This window comes from Myotis brandtii, unplaced genomic scaffold (genome assembly GCF_000412655.1).
Source record: "Myotis brandtii unplaced genomic scaffold, ASM41265v1 scaffold528, whole genome shotgun sequence".
NCBI classification, from domain to species: domain Eukaryota; kingdom Metazoa; phylum Chordata; class Mammalia; order Chiroptera; family Vespertilionidae; genus Myotis; species Myotis brandtii.
In genome coordinates, this window is record NW_005369930.1 from 139,016 (window position 1) to 155,793 (window position 16,778).

A 16,778-nucleotide genomic window follows, 5' to 3' on the forward strand; every position below is an offset into this window, starting at 1 on the left:
TCCCACCCCCCCCCCCCCGAAATCAGGACAAACATGACTGTTTTATATAGAGTAAGAGTGGCTTTTTAATATATTTATTTTTACAATTTAGAAACTGCATTTTTTTGAAGCAAGCATCCAGGATGTACATTATCATGTCATGTTTTATATCAACGTATTGATAGTCTTTATATTAACATGGGTGGTAGTTCATCGACTTAATAGAAAAAATAAGTTATAGTAAGAAAAGTGATGTTTGTGTAGAAAGAGATAAATTATTTAGGGTCTTGTTAGATAGCTTCTGCCTTAGGGTTACCACGTTAACCCAACATTTTTATTGTAGCTACAAATTCTATCTAAAAAATAATGAAGACTTGATAAGAAATAGCTGATTCTGACGTGGAGTGCTTGGCGAACAGGTGCCTGCCTGGCGTCTCGGAGCTGCCTTCGTGTTGACGTTTGGACGTCGGAGGGCTGGCTTGGTGCAGCATCGGCAGGCAGCCCTGTGGAGGGTGGGGGTCTGCGAGTTACTGTACAGGTTGAGGCCGGCCTCCTTGGTCCTTTATTTGTGAATTTTAAGCTTGAATTCCACTTTCCCTTCAAAGGGGTCATGGGGGTTGTCATAGGTCACATGTTCTGCCAGGATCTTGCACACGATGACCACTTCGGTGTCCCTGGGGACGTTGAGGAGCTTCGCGGCCACTAAGGGGTTGCTGTAGTGGGGCTGGAATGGAAGCGTGGGAAGGGGAGAAAGTCAGGAACCTCGTGCTGAGGGCGGGCACGCAGGTGGCAGAGGCAGTTCTTACATGCTGTCTGTCTGAGTAAGGCCACATAGGCTCTGCTCCAGGCCCTGGAATTCACCGGGGTCACTGTCTGCCCACTAGAAACGAGAATTGCTCTGGAGAGGACAGACACTAACAGTGACAAATTCAACTTCAAATTTTTGATATTTGGTGAAAATTAACATAAAAATCAGGAAGAAGCAAGAGAGTGAGAGGAAGTGCTTTAAAATGGATATGCAGCTGTGTAAAAGGATTTGGAGGCTGTCGAAAACTAAAACAATTAGATTTGATAATGTATGTTTTACATGAGAACAATGTGTTTTCAGGTAGTTAGGAGAACATGGGTTTGGGAAACAGCCAGAGAGCGGTAACTGGTCAGGATGGGCTAAGTAATGCCTTATTTCGTTCTTACAGGTAAGACACTTAGGGCTTTCCTCTTGCTAGTCATTGCTAAGTTTGAAATGATTCAGTAGCTGTTGTAGGCGGAAGTGAAGCACCTACCTGTGCCTTCTTCCCGTAGTAAGGGAAGTAGTGTAGACTGAAGGTGCCGTTGGGCGGGTAGTACTCCACCTGCAGGGGCTGGACGTCCTTGTGGTGCTGGTCCTGGGGGAGGAGAGGCCACGCCTGAGCAAGGCAGGATCTGGGTGCCTGGGTGCACATGTATGTGTGTCTGCATGTCTCTGAGTGCCAGTCTGTCTGTGTGCATGCATGTGCCATGTGTGTGCATCTCTATGTGCGTGCAAACGTGTTCACATGCGTGTCTGCATGTCTCGTGTGTGGCATGTGCATGTGTGCACCATGTAGGGGACCACATAAACACTTGGTTGTGTAATTAGCATAAATGATCTAATCTTTATAATCAGTACTGGGCTCCCATTAGGGGTGCACTTTGTTAGTGCAGAACCTCCTGGTGACTTATCAAACTTGTATGTTTACCATTTTAAGTTCTTGTAGGATAACCAAGGCGCATAGAGCCCAGAACGCTTGTTTGTCTGCACATGGGATGCAAGCAGATGAGACTGTACGGGCTGTTTGCCAGCACTGGCTGAACGTGTGCGTGGCTTTCTGGGATCAGGATCTGCTTTCAGAGTCAGTGACTTGCCTGATGGATAGCTTGAGCCTCTCGGAGAATAGAGGACGGCCACCCTGGTCTCCATTAAAATCTCAAGTCAGCCCAGCTGGCATGGCTCAGTGGTTGAGTGTTGACCTCTGAACCAGGAGGTCACAGTGCAATTCCCAGTCAGGGCACATGCCCGGTTGGGGGCTCGATCCCCAGTGGGCATGCAGGAGGCAGCCAATCAGTGATTCTCTCTCATCATTGATGTTTATCTCTCCATTCCTCTCTGAAATCAATAAAAATATATATTAAAAAAAAATCTCAAGTCAGCCTGCACAGGTGTGGTTGAAATAACTAAAAAAGGAAAACAAAACAAGATGACCCCGAGTCTCACAGAGCGATCACAGGCTTTGGGCGGGGCTGGGGGGGGGGGGGGGAGGTGGTGTTTCTGCGGAATACCCAAGGGGAGTGCCCACTGCTAATAGCAGGGAGCCTTTGTTTGAAGGCACAGTGGTGAAAACAAGCTTTGGAAAACATTCAGTGAAGACAAATTTAGGATTTTGGTTTTTTGTTTGTTTTGTTAATCCTCACTGGAGGATATTTTTCCCATTGATTCTTAGAGAGAGTGGAAGGGAGGGTTCGGGGGGAGAGAGAGAGAGAGAGGGAAACATTGATGTGAGACACACTCCTCACTGGAGGATATTTTTCCCATGATTCTTAGAGAGAGTGGAAGGGAGGGTTCGGGGGGCGGGGGGAGAGAGAGAGAGAGGGAAACATTGATGTGAGACACAGCAATTGATAGCCTCCTGCACGTGCCCCATCTGAGGCTGGGGATCGAACCTGTAACCCAAGCATGTGCCCTTTGACTGGGAATTGAACCCTGGACTCTTCGGTGCTCAACCCAATGCTCTGATCAGTGAGATACACTGGCCAGGGCCAAATTTAGTTTTTTTTTGTGTTGTACTTAAAAACTAGTTTTGAGAAAATCTGGAATAAATTAATGCCAATCCTTAGCAGCCAATAGACATACGCTATTAAACAACTATAGCTGCTGGTAGTCTGACATGTTTTTGTAAATAAGCCAATAAAAAGGACAAAACAATAGAAGTGCCCCCGAAAAAAAGTAGTAGAAGTGCTTTAGTTTCTCCAAGTTGCCAGCAAACATTTTGGAGTGTGTTAGTAATATACTGTCCCAGATGCTTTTTGAATCAAAACAATAACACGTTTTTCTCTTACTAGGTTTTTATCCCCTGTAATAAAACTATTTTAAACAATGATTCGTACAGTTTGCGTATCTGGTTTATTAAGCTGACAACTGAGATATTCTTAGGGAAAACCAGTCAAGTTATCCCCACGGGTTTTCTAGCAATACCGGGATGGCCACGGATGGTCACACTCACCAGGAAGGCGCAGTCCACCCTGGGGGCCGTTCTGTTGCTGGGGAGAAACCTGACGATCTGGAAGGGAAGGTGTCCATGTGGCCCCCTGCTCGTCTGAGCGCAGGGAGACCTGCCTGAGCGCCTGAGTGGGGTTCCCACAGGGCACTGAGAAGGGTCTGGAGGTGGTGGGTGGTTCCTGTTCTGATAACCCCCAGCGGGTATTACCAACTCCTTCAAAGCCAGAAGCCCTGCCCCAGGGCTGTGTTCTTGGCCGCCGGCAGGTGGCAGATCTGGACCGGAGGGTCTGAGCCTTCACTGCCACTTCCAGGCCCTCCATGCTGCACCGAATCAGGGCACAGCATACTCCTGTGAGGCAGCTCCCCATCAGCCCATCTGTGCTTCTCCCAATCCAGGCCTTTCTCAGCCTCCTGCAGTCCTGGCCCTGTGTGCCCACTTGTGCGCAGGCCTCGTATGGCACCTGCCTTCTCCCCACACCTGCCCCTGTGTGCACGTGAGTGTGAGCTGCCATCACACCTGCCAGGCAGCTCTGATGAGACCCCAGCTAGGACCCTGGGCATGTGCACCTTGCACAGGTGGGTGGCTTCCTCTAGGCCCGGGAAGATGCTCAGAGTCCCTGGCCCCCAGGCCTCACCTGCTGGCAGCATGGAGCTGTCCCTCCCTCACCCAGCCAGGTCCCACCCCTCGGCTCTCTGTGCACGCCTGTGTTTGCTCGCATTGGCTCTACTCCTGGTCTCCTTCCCTCAGCGCCTGGCCCTGGCTCTGCCAGTGGGTCCCTGGCTCAGGTTAGAAACCTCTGCTCTGGACGGTTCCCAGGTGCCCTCCCAGGGCCTGTACACGGCCCTACTTCTTTCTGAGTATTGTGCACACGTGGCTGCCCCGGCCACGCTGAAGAGCCTTGTGCTCTGTTGCTTGGTGTTCGTCACCACAGAGCATCACGTAGATCAGCGGTTCTCAACCTGTGGGTCGCAACCCCTTTGGAGGTCGAACGACCCTTTCACAGGGGTCGCCTAAGACTTTCGGAAAACACATATAATTACATATTGTTTTTGTGATTAATCACTATGCTTTATGTTCAATTTGTAATGAAACTACATCCTGCATATCAGATATTTACATTACGATTCATAACAGTAGCAAAATTAGTTATGAAGTAGCAACAAAATAATTTTATGGTTGGGGGTCACCACAACATGAGGAACTGTATTAAAGTTCGCGGCTTTAGGAAGGTTGAGAACCACTGATGTAGATGCTGTGCTTGAGTGGGTTGTTTTCGCTTGTATCTGAGAGAGTTGTGCTTGAGTGGGTTGTTTTCGCTTGTATCTGAGAGAAATAATCAGCTTAGGAACCAACATAATGGGTGTGTTCTGAATGAAGGTGCAGAGCACGGAAGGGGCAGCTGGGGCAAGTCTGACCGGTCACCTCTGGAACCTGGACAGGTGGGTGCGCTGAACACGGACGGACCCTCCACCCCAGAGCCATCTCCAATGGGACCTCATCCTGGACCTCTCACCTCCAACCCTGTTATACTCACCCTGTTCATCTTAATAATGAAACACGGCTTTCCTTCCTCAAAGCCGAAGTTGGGGTCCTCCAGGCCTGAGCAGTTTTGCAGCATGTCTGTGGTGAACTTGCAGGAGAACTTGGTGTGGTTCGGGGCCCCGAAGCTTTCTTGGATGAACACCTTGTCGGAGGTGCAGTTGATGTTGTCCTCCTGGGCCGCTGGCGAGTAGCCTGCCAGCACAGACACACCTGTGGGCCCTCTCTCCACGCGGCCACCCTGGGCTGTTAGTGACATGTTCTTAGAAAAGGAAAAATAAAGGCTGTGGGAGCGTTTTCAACCTTACCTTCCAGGAAGTCGTGGAGGGTGTGCACTAGGTCCGTCCAGGTCCCGTTGTCAGAGATATTGTAGGAAATGTCCAGGCCTTCCTCCCCGTAGACGTCTGGCCTCAAGGTCACCCCTGGAAAGAGAGCCTGACACTAGTTTCCCCAAATGTTCATCACATCCAAGCTGGTGGCTGCCGAGTTGGTGAGTTGTGTGCAGAGCTGTCCCAGGTGGGATGCAGCGGGACCAGCAGGGCCCAGGTCTTCAAGGGCAGCCAGGCCAGGAGGCCACGGTCAGGTGTCCTCTGCGCTAGCTGCTCAGGGAGGACCCTGCCCTCCGGCCCGGGAGCCTCGCGGAGGAGCAAGCCTGTCTGGGCTCAGGGTGTGGTGCGGCTGAAGGCCGGCGAGCCTGTCTGGGCGCAGGGTGTGGTGCGGCTGAAGGCCGGGCGGGCCCTTCCCGCACACGAGGCCTGCACCCGTGCCACCCAGGGGGCCACGCTCATTGTTGCAGGTGACAGCTCGCCCAGGGTCGACTGGGTTTCTTACTGAAGTTATATTTGGTGCATATTTGCAAGATCTCCACTGGTGATGGTTAAACACGAATGCGTTCTAACAACATTAATTGTAAAAATAACAAGTGTACAAGTGCGGGAAGTTGAAGTGCCAGCCCGAAGTTCTCTCCGTCTCAAGTCTAGTGTGCATCCTTAGGAAACGTCCTTGTTTCTGTGAATACAAAGATATCACGTGTTTCTTCACATGAATGGGAGCCTGTTTTCCACATGCCACTGTCCTCTCTTCCTGTTCCGACACCAGTTGTAACCACTTTTCCCTGGCATTTCATATCAGCTCACCTCTTTCTGTCCACAAATACCACATCGTGCCTTGTTGTGTGGATGTTTTATGACTTATTTAGCCAGTTCCCTGATTGTACAGGTGACTTTTAAAATAAGTAAGCTAGCTCTGGCAGGTTTGCTCAGTGGTTAGAGCGTTGGCCTGTGGGCCAAAGGGTCTTGGGTTTGATTCCCAGTCCAGGGCACGTACCTTGGTGGCAGGTTCCCCAGCCCCAGTAGGGGCTTATGCAGGAGGCAACCAATTGATGTGTCGCTCTCACATCCATGTTTGTTTTTTTCTCTCTCCCTCCCCCTTCCTGCCACTCTCTCTAGAACTGGATTGAATTACTATTCTGGATTGAAGTACTGACGGACTCCAAGTGGAAACCAAAGCTCTTTCCCTCCCTAAACCCTTCATTCCTGTCTCGCTAGGAACAGTCTTTTGCATATCCTGCCATTATGTCTGCTGTGCGTGTAGGCCCATACAAAGCAAATGGTATAAAGACTCGGTCAACAAAACTGTTTTGATAATTAGAAATCAATGGGGGAAAAAAAACATCCTTGGGTGAGGATTAAAAAAAGTAAGCTAGGGTTTTTGTTGTTTTATGGATGTTGTGAAAGTAACAGTTGTACATGGTTTAAAATACAAACCTCCATAAAGGTCTAAAAGAGAAGAAAGCTCTCCACTCCCCCCTCTCAACTATTTACTCGGAGCGTGCTCTCGGGTTCTCACGGAACTTGTTCATCAGCTTCACCTGGCAGCTGTTGCCCCTTCCCTGCTGCTTCCCTGCTGCTTCCCCGTGACCAGGGGAACACATCTCGCCTGCCTTCCAGTCTCAGGGTTTTGAGCAAATTATGTTATGGTTATGTTCTCAAGTTTGTAACATGTTACATTCTGCTCTGAAATTATAATGAAATCCTCTGTGCTTCTTCTGTTGGTTAACTCTAAAATGTGACACCCAACAAAGCACTTCGGTGTTATCATTTATGGACGGATTCACTGAAGATCCCAGCAGGAGGGCTGGACCCGCTAAGCTCACCTGCTGGAGACCATCTGAGGCAGCTTCTCTTTAAAAAAACTTGTGAATTTTCTTTTCCTATGTGCTGCTGTTGCATGTTCCTGGGGGCATTACCTTCCTGAGAAAATTAGGGATGTGCGAGCGATAACCATTCTGAGTTACTGTGCGCTTCATTTCTTCCTCTCTCTTCCCTCCCTTTCCTTTATGCTTTTTGTTTTTTGTTTTTTTTAAGTCACCTTTGGTTAATGGGTGGGGTGTGGAAGTCTTGGTTCAAATCACCTTCGCCAGGACTGTGGAGGGGACGCCTTGAGCCCTTGAGTCTTGTCACCAATGACCCATCTGGTGCCGACTCAGGAGAGTGGAGGCTCAGCCCACTGCCCGATCCTCCTTCACCCCAGAGGACGGTAGACTGACTGCACGTGGAGAAGACTCGTGTTCTGGATTGAATTACTATTCTGGATTGAAGTACTGACGGACTCCAAGTGGAAACCAAAGCTCTTTCCCTCCCTAAACCCTTCATTCCTGTCTCGCTAGGAACAGTCTTTTGCATATCCTGCCATTATGTCTGCTGTGCGTGTAGGCCCATACAAAGCAAATGGTATAAAGACTCGGTCAACAAAACTGTTTTGATAATTACAACTAAAGCCAGAGTCAGACTTTATAATCTGGGGGCCTCCGCCTCATCAAAAGAAGCCGAGGGGCTGTCCATACGCGGGTGTACCCCTCAAAGCCCCGTGGCTGCTGGTGGGAGGAACAGAGGCCGCTGCTGGGTGCCCCTGGGGGCTTCATTCCCTGAGGGTTTATGCTCTGAGCACCTCCGGGAATCGCCCTGACCTGCGTGGGGTCCTGATGTGCAGGCTCCAGCATCGCCCCCCACCCCCGCGTTACCTGGTGACTTTAGCTGGTCTTGGTAGTCGGGCGTGTACGGGTCGAGCGTACACATCAGCGAGTAGATGCACAGGGCGAAGAGTCCGGTCATCACCACGTAGAAGGCCACGTAGTAGAGGCTGATCCACACTGCGGGGAGAGGCCCGTCAGACGCAGCTGCACACTTCCTCCTCGTGGTCAGACCCACTCGGAACCCCACCTCTTCAACCCAGTGCATCTACACACAACGCTGTGCAAGCATCACCTCTAGTTCTAGAACATGCTCATTGCTCCAAAGAAACCCCATACCCCTTGACTTCAAAGTCTTTTTAAAAATTGTGAAGTTTAGGAATAATAACTAAACTGCTATTCTCCAATCTAAGCCTGAAACTTTGGGGCCAGTCAATCCTCAGATGTTCCCACCGTGTGGGTGCCTGGTGCCAGGGGGCATAAGAGCTGAAATGGGCCTCTGAGGTCACCTGGTGAGGAAGGTGAGGCCTGGCCAGAAGCCTGGGCGGGCCGGGGTCCCGGGAGCCTGGCCCCCCAGCCCCAGGCTGCTGGTGGTGGGCCTCTGCCACTCCTCTCAGATCTGCCCCGCCTTGCCCTGCCTGGCCGGACACATACCCCACCGGGACAGGGTCCGGCCCAGCATCTGCCCCGTGTCCGGGTTCCAGCAGTAGCGCTGGAATTCCTCCATCCTCTGGCTGCACGACTTCTTCTCCTGCAACGCCGCCATCGCCCCTGCTTCTGGGGGTCCCCCTCCTGCAGAAGAGACTGAGAGGAGAAAATCCGCCCCTGGGTTTTATAGTCTCCTTCAGAGGTCAGAGGCGCACCCAGCGGTGTTATCAGGCCTCGCTGTCCAAACACCAGCGGCTCCGGGCGCTCTGCAGTCCCCCTGCTATCAGGTGCCCTCCACCTCTCCCCTGGGCAAGTCAGGGCTGCCCCCTCCTTCTGGGATGCCCTTGGCCGTAACTTTGTTATGATAAGGACTAAGGAGAAATACTTTCCTGAACAGCCACTTGTTCAGCTCGGGCCCCATTCTCTCACTTCCTCCAGGAGGAAGGAAGTAAGGTCAGCACAAGGACAGGCCTGGACCTGCCACTCCGGCCGCTCGGACACTTCCTGGTCTGAGATGATGGGCAGCGGGTGGCCGATGTCATGGTATTGCAATTGCTGAGGCTCTCTGAGTGGCTCCAGACGCCGACATCTGAAAACGCCAGAATAGACAGAGGCTAGAAGTTCTGTTCCAGAGGAGAGGGTTCAGAGGGCTCCCAGGTCGCTTCCCCTCCCGTTGCCCCTGATGCTCAGTTTCCGCCGTGAGGATGCTTCCCTGAGACCTGTGCCGTGGGGACTGGGGCTTTTTAGGACTTTCTGTGTTCATGGGGGAATTTACGGCCATACAATCTAGAGATATTTTCGAAACCGAATGCAAACCACACCCCAGGCAACTACTTGAAATGCAGATTCTGACCCAGTGGGGACCCAGTGGGCTAGGAGCTCCCCGTGAGCCGTGATTAAGGCTGCAGGACCACAGCAATGTCCAGGTGGGGGACGCTTTGTGTTGGTAGCACATTGGAGTCAGCTGGAGCACCTTGAAAACTCCTGACGCTTGTCTCACCCCGGAGTTGGGGCATCTGCCTACACTTTCAGAGCATGCCATGGAAAAGCACCCTCTACCAGCGTCCCTCTCCCTTCCTCTCCTCCCTAAGGCACGTGCCCAGTAAAGGTCATTTTGATGTGTGTGCTGTTCATGTTTGGGGGAATTCAGAGACTAAGTGGGGAAGACTTAGTTCAAAGACTTCCAAGAAACAGTTCGTATTTTGCTCATTTCAAGAGCATCTCTATTTCACAGACAAGGGCAGCGTTTATTCTGTGGGCAACAGTTGCTGCACTTAGGGCCTCAGCACTCGGGGTCCCAGACCCCCAGGTGTGGACAATTATGAAATTAGGAGTCCTAGCTAAACCAAACGGCCAGGTGACCTGAGCTTCTGAGAGCCCCCCAGATTAATCTTGATGTGTGACCAGAGCCACTGGTCCAGAGACCGTAGTGGGTAGAGACATAGCTGGGGCCATGCCAGCTGCTCACTGGGGCATCATCTCTGCAGTTAGGTTGAAAGGGCACTGTCAGGCAAATATGATCTGCCACAGAGGCCTTTCTACAAGTATTTCCATCAAAATCCAATGAAAATAATGGGTATTGCACACAAAAATCTGGAATTTCATTCACTGTCACTTATAAACTTTCCTTCTAAGGGACCCATGTAGCCAAGTTAGATTTCTTTTGGAACTTAGTTCAAAGACTTCCAAGAAACAGTTCGTATTTTGCTCATTTCAAGAGCATCTCTATTTCACAGACAAGGGCAGCGTTTATTCTGTGGGCAACAGTTGCTGCACTTAGGGCCTCAGCACTCGGGGTCCCAGACCCCCAGGTGTGGACAATTATGAAATTAGGAGTCCTAGCTAAACCAAACGGCCAGGTGACCTGAGCTTCTGAGAGCCCCCCAGATTAATCTTGATGTGTGACCAGAGCCACTGGTCCAGAGACCGTAGTGGGTAGAGACATAGCTGGGGCCATTTCAGCTGCTCACTGGGGCATCATCTCTGCAGTTAGGTTGAAAGGGCACTGTCAGGCAAATATGATGTGCCACAGAGTCCAAGAAAGAGTTTGTATTTTGCTCATTTCAAGAGCATCTCTATACTTCCCAGACAAGGGCAGCGTTTATTCCGTGGGCAACAGTTGCTGCACTTAGGGCCCCAGCACTCGGGGTCCCAGACCCCCACGTGTGGACAATTATAAAATTAGGAGTCCTAGCTAAACCAAACGGCCAGGTGACCTGAGCTTCTGAGAGCCCCCCAGATTAATCTTGATGTGTGACCAGAGCCACTGGTCCAGAGACCGTAGTGGGTAGAGACATAGCTGGGGCCATTTCAGCTGCTCACTGGGGCATCATCTCTGCAGTTAGGTTGAAAGGGCACTGTCAGGCAAATATGATGTGCCACAGAGGCCTTTCTACAAGTATTTCCATCAAAATCCAATGAAAATAATGGGTATTGCACACAAAAATCTGGAATTTCATTCACTGTCACTTATAAACTTTCCTTCTAAGGGACCCATGTAGCCAAGTTAGATTTCTTTTGGAAGAAGATAATGAAAACCTGATAGCCATTATTCTGCTTGTTTTCTCAGAGGAGATTTAGAGTTTATCAGAAGAATGAGCACCCTACAATTCAGAAGGAACCACACTATTTTAGCTAGGTCTCCTAATTTTATAACTGTCCACACCTTGGGGGTCTGGGACCTTGAGTGCGGGGGCCCGGGACCCTGAGTGCGGGGGCCCTAAGTGCAGTAACTGTTGCCCACGGAATAAACGCTGCCCTTGTCTGTGAAGTATAGAGATGCTCTTGAAATGAGCAAAATACAAACTCTTTCTTGGAAGTCTTTGAACTAAGTCTTCCCCATTTAGTCTCTGAATTCCCCCAAACATGAAAGCACGTGCTGAACAGCACACACATCAAAACGACCTTTACTGGACACGTGCCTGGAGGGAGGAGGGGACGGGAGAGGGACGCTGGTAGAAGGCGCTTTTTCATGGCATGCTCTGAAAATGTAGGGGCAGATGCCCCAACGAGTGGGCTCCAGACCAAGTGGGGAACACCCCCCAGGTTCCCACGTGGGAAGCCTAGACGTCTATCATCACTCGTCTAGAGGAAGGAGAGGAAGGGAGAGGGACGCTGGTAGAGGGCGCTTTTCCATGGCATGCTCTGAAAGTGTAGGGACAGATGCCCCAACAAGTGGGCTCCAGACCAAGTGGGGAGCACCCCCCAGGTTCCCACGTGGGAAGCCTAGACGTCTACCCCCACCTGGCAGTAATGAGGTGGAGCCCAACTCCCTTCTACTGATTGACTGGAGTCAGAAACAGCCCGCTAAAACGGAAGGAGTAAATAATAGGAAAATGTTACATTTCAATTGATAATCACGCATCGTACCAAGTACCAGGAAGCTTGCAAAATGAATTAAAACAAGAAAATTGTTGAATGCCAACATCGAGGTGACAGAAATGTTGGAATTACCTGGCTGATTTAAAGCACCTATGATAAAATGGCTTCAGTGGGCAATTATGAACATGCTTGAAACAAATGAAGAAAATAGAGAGCCTCTGCAAATAAAAAGTTTAAGGAAAGAAATAAGATACATACACTGATTTTAAAGCACCTATGATAAAATGGCTTCAGGGGGCAATTATGAACATGCTTGAAACAAATGAAAAAAAATGGAAAGCCTCAGCAAATAAAAAGTTTAAGGAAAGAAATAAGATACATACAAAGAAGAACCAAATGAAAATTTTAGATGAAAAAATACATTAACCAAAATAAAAAGCTCAAAGAATGGGTTCCACAGCAGAAGGGAGGGGGCAGAGGAAAGAAAAACCAATAGAAACATGGAAGAAAACGCGATAGAAACTACCTGATCTGAACAATAGGGAGAATGTAAACTTGAACAAAACAGCACAGAGCCTCAGGGATAGGGGGAACTGTAATAAAAATCTAACATCCATGTCATCAGAGTTCTGGAAGGAGAGAAGTAAGAGGGCAAGGCTGAAAACTACTCAAAGAAATAATGACTGAAAATTCCCTAAAATTTGGCAAAAGACATCAACTTACAGATTCAAGAAGCTGAGCGAACAGATAACCATGACCTCCGAAATCTACACCAAGATGCATCATAACTAAACTTCTCAAAATTAAAGACACACACAAAATCTAGAGACAGACATTGTATGATAATAAATGGCCAATCCACCAAGAAGATATAGCAGTCCCACATGTATATGCACCAAACAAGAGAGCTAAAAAATACATAAAGCAAACTGATAGAACAGAAAGGAGAAATAAGCAGATCCACAATTTTAGAGACTTCAACATTCCTCTCTCAACAACTGACAGAACAACTAAATAGGAAATCAGCACAGACATAGAAGAGCTCAATAACATCATCAACCATCAGAATGTTGTTGGCCTTGGTAGAATAATCCACCAATCACAGCAGAATATACTTTCTCTTTATGTGTTCATGGAACATTTGCCAAGATAGACCATATCCTAGGCCATAAAACAAAGCTCAACAAATTTGAAAAAGAAAATGAAATAATGCAGAATGTGTTCTACAATCCTAATGGAATGAAACTAGAAACTAATAACAGAAAGAAAACAGAAAACACTCCAAACATGTGAGAACGAAACAATACACTTCTAATATATGAGTAAAAAAGGAAGCCTCGAGGGAAATTTCAAGAAATACATGGAGCTGAATGAATGCTACAGCAGTGTTCACAGGAAAATTTATAGCACTAAGTTAATATATAAGAAAAGAGGAAAAGTCTCAAATCAATAATCTAAGTTTTCACTTCAAAAACTTAGAAAAAGAGGGAGGAAAGCAAACAGGAGGAAGAAATAAAAGATGAGCAGAAACCAGTGAAATTAAAAACAAAAGAGAAAATCAGTAAAACTACAAAGAACTGGGTCTTTCAAAAGACCAATAAAGTCAGCAGAACTATTGCAAGAGAGAAGGAAGACATAAATAACCAACACCAGAAATGAAATGAGATATCACTACAGACCCTGAAGACTTCAAAAAGATAAGGGAGTATCATATACAACTCTACATATGTAAACTCGACAACTTAGATGAAATGGACCTGTCCTCAATGCACATAACTCATTCAACTTGAAATAGATAATTTTAATAGCCATATAACTAGTAAGGAAATTGATTTTGTAATTTAAAACCTCCCAATTCACTGGAAAATTTTACCAAACATGTAATGAAGAATTACAAATTATATACTATATCTTCTAGAAAATAGAAGAGAAGGAAGCATTTCCCAACTGATTTTATAAGACATGTATTACTCTTTTTTTTTGTTTTTGTTTTTTGTTGTTTTTTTTTAAAAATATATTTTATTGATTTTTTACAGAGAGGAAGGGAGAGAGATAGAGAGTTAGAAACATCGATGAGAGAGAAACATCGATCAGCCGCCTCCTGCACATCTCCTACTGGGGATGTGCCCGCAACCCAGGTACATGCCCTTGACCGGAATAGAACCTGGGACCTTTCAGTCCGCAGGCCGACGCTCTATCCACTGAGCCAAACCGGTTTCGGCAACATGTATTACTCTTATACCAAAATCAGATAAAGACAGTATAAAAATAGAAAACTACAGAATAATATTCCTCACAAATATAGATAGAAATAGCTACAGCAATCAAGATGGTTCATTCAGTATTGGTGGACGGATAGACACAGAGACCAATGAAACAGAATAGGAAGCCCAGAAACAGAACCACGCTAATATGCCCAACTGATTTTTGAGCTGCAAAAACAATTCAATGAGGCATAGATAGCCTTTTCAACAGGTGAAGCTGGACCAATTGAACAACTACTGGCAGAAAATGAACCTTGACCGAAGTCTCACATGTAAAAAAATTAACGTAAAATTGATCATGGATTTAAAAGTATAAAACTTGTTGAGTGGGAAGGTTGAATTTGGGAGAGGATGAAAAAAGAAACTAAAGAGTTCTTAGACTTGACACCAAAATCATGATTCATAAAAGGAAAAATTGATTGCACTTCAACGAAATAAAAAAGCTTTTGTTCTATGAAAGCCCATGTAAAGTGAATGAAAAGACAAGCAAAAATTGGAAAGAAGCATTTGAAAACCACAAGTCCAACAAAGGATCTAAGATAGATAAACAACACTCAAAACTCAACAGTAAACAAGCAAACAATTCAGTTAGAACATGGTCGAAAGACATGAAGAGACAGCTCACCAAACAGATGGTAAATAAACACTTGGAAAGATGTTCAATATTATTAGCCACGAGGGAAACTCAAATTAAAACCACAACGAAATACCACGACACACCTATCAGAATAGCTAAAATAAAAAATAGTGACACCACCAAAAGCTGGGGAGGATGCTCAGAAGCCTTATTACTCATATGTGGTTGGTAGGGATGTAAAATGGTACAGCCATTCCGGAAAAAGTTTACCCATTTCTTAAAAAAACTAAACATGCAATTAGTTACCATGTAACTCAAGAATTATACTCTTGGCATTAATCCCAGAGAAATGGAAATTTACACAAAAACATGTACACGAATGCTTATAGCTGCTTTATTCATGATAGCCCCACACTGAAACAACCCAGATGTCCTTCAACACGTGAATGGCTAAACCAACAGTGGTCCATCTGCGCCACAGAATTTAGCAATAACACTGTACACACAACAACCTGGATGAATCTCCAGAGAATTATGCTGAGTATAAAGAGACAACCCCCAAAGGTTATGTACTAGATGATTCCATGTATAGAACATTCTTGAAATGATGGAGAACAGATTAGTGGTTGCCAGAGGTTTGGGAGAGTGTGGGTGTGGGAAGGAGGAGGGTGTATCTACACATGGGCCACACGGCGGTCCTGGTGGGGATGAAGTGCTCTGTGCTGCCTGTGTCAGGGTCAGTATCCTGGCTGTGATCCTGTGCTTTAGTTTGGGAAGACGCTGCCATTGGGAGAAACCGAGGGGAGCATACAGGGGATCTCTCTGGATCCTTTCTTCTAACTGCATATGAGTCTACAATTATTCCCAAATAAGAAGTTTAATTTAAATAAGGAGGGAGGTTCCAGAACCACACGAGTTTGGGAAATACCGCATACTGGGCCCCTCTTAGAGAGCCAGGTTCACGGGAAACATTTAGCTGTGTTTAACCACTGCTTCTCCTTCCCCAGAAGGTTGCTCGGTGTTAGTGTTAGCCGGATGGGCATTGTCTTCCTCAGACCCGGCTTCTCACGGTGGGTCTCGATGGGCAGTGTTAGCACCAGCTGGGGGCCGTGGAGACCTGCCCCAGGCCACTGAAGCACAATCTTTATTTCGCAAGATATCCAGGCGGTTTGTCTGCCTGGTGCCGTGTGGAAGCACTGACCCAGGTCACACGGGGAACCTAGCAGGGAGTCCTCCGTTCCACAGGCACCATGTCCCATGTGAACCCTGAGCGGGTAGTAAGGATGAGATTAGAGCGATTGCCCCAAGGTTTACCTAACAGTAAGCGGCTGGGCTGGACCCACCGCCCATTTGGTTGGGAGGCAGGGAGACTGGCTGCACAGCCCCAAGTCCTCATTTCCACCTCTCCAGTTGCCACAGAGGATCCCGCCTGCCCCACACCCTCTGGCAGAATCTGCACTCTTCTCCCATCACGCACAGATGGGTGGGCTGGGAGGTCCTCGCCTCTCCCGGATACGGCTTTCTTTGTCTCTGAAACCCTTCATTTCCTCTCCTCTTTAAACCGTAACCACTTCCTTGACACTTTTCCCCAAACATTTGCTGAGCACCTACTGTGTGGTAGTTAGATAAGGCTATAACGTTATGGAGCCGACATTTCTGTTGGTCCTGGCCTCCCTAGGTGTACCCCAGATGTGTCCCAGGTGTGCCCCAGGTATGTTCCTGGTGTGCCCCAGGTGTGTTCCTGGTGTGCCCAAGGTGTCTCTCAGGTGTGCCACAGGTATGCCCCCGATGTGCCTAGGTGAATGCCAGGTGTGTGCTAGGTATCCCTCAGGTGTGTCCCAGGTGTGCCCCGGGTGTGTCCTTGGCCTCTTCATTCTCTCACTCCGGTGTGGGGCCTCAGCACTGGCTGTAGCTTGCAGGTGTGTGTGTGTGTGTGTGTGTGTGTGTGTGTGTGTGTGTGTCCTGTCTCCCTGTCCTAATCTCACCTGAATGCTTCTCTTGGCATTTTGGCTTTGCAGGCAGACCCAAGCGAGAGGAAGGAATGGATGCGGAGCTGTCCTCTCAGCAAGCCAGGGTTATCTAGGTCCGAGCCAGCAGTGTGACACGGGAGCACCACCCTCTCAGGACAAGTCAGCCCTCAGACGGGCCGGTTCCTCAGGGCCAGTGGTCTCTGGGGGAGTCCCCAGGACGCTGTGCACTGTGGGTTTTGTTTCTCTCTCTCTCTCTCTCTCTCTCTCTCTCTC

General features: G+C 48.1%; 1 protein-coding gene across 1 annotated transcript; it reads right to left on the bottom strand.

Annotated features, from left to right (window-relative positions):
• Nucleotides 1-43: 43 nt before the first annotated feature.
• On the bottom strand, nucleotides 44-8,646 carry ATP4B (ATPase, H+/K+ exchanging, beta polypeptide). Its single transcript, XM_005877686.2, has 7 exons — nucleotides 8,380-8,646; nucleotides 7,777-7,905; nucleotides 5,063-5,176; nucleotides 4,750-4,949; nucleotides 3,219-3,275; nucleotides 1,263-1,364; nucleotides 44-703 (listed from the first exon to the last, which is right to left on the bottom strand). The coding sequence occupies exons 1-7, from the start codon at nucleotides 8,489-8,491 to the stop codon at nucleotides 542-544; spliced, it is 876 nt and encodes a 291-aa protein (XP_005877748.1). The 5' UTR covers nucleotides 8,492-8,646; the 3' UTR covers nucleotides 44-541.
• Between the last annotated feature and the right edge of the window lie 8,132 nt (nucleotides 8,647-16,778).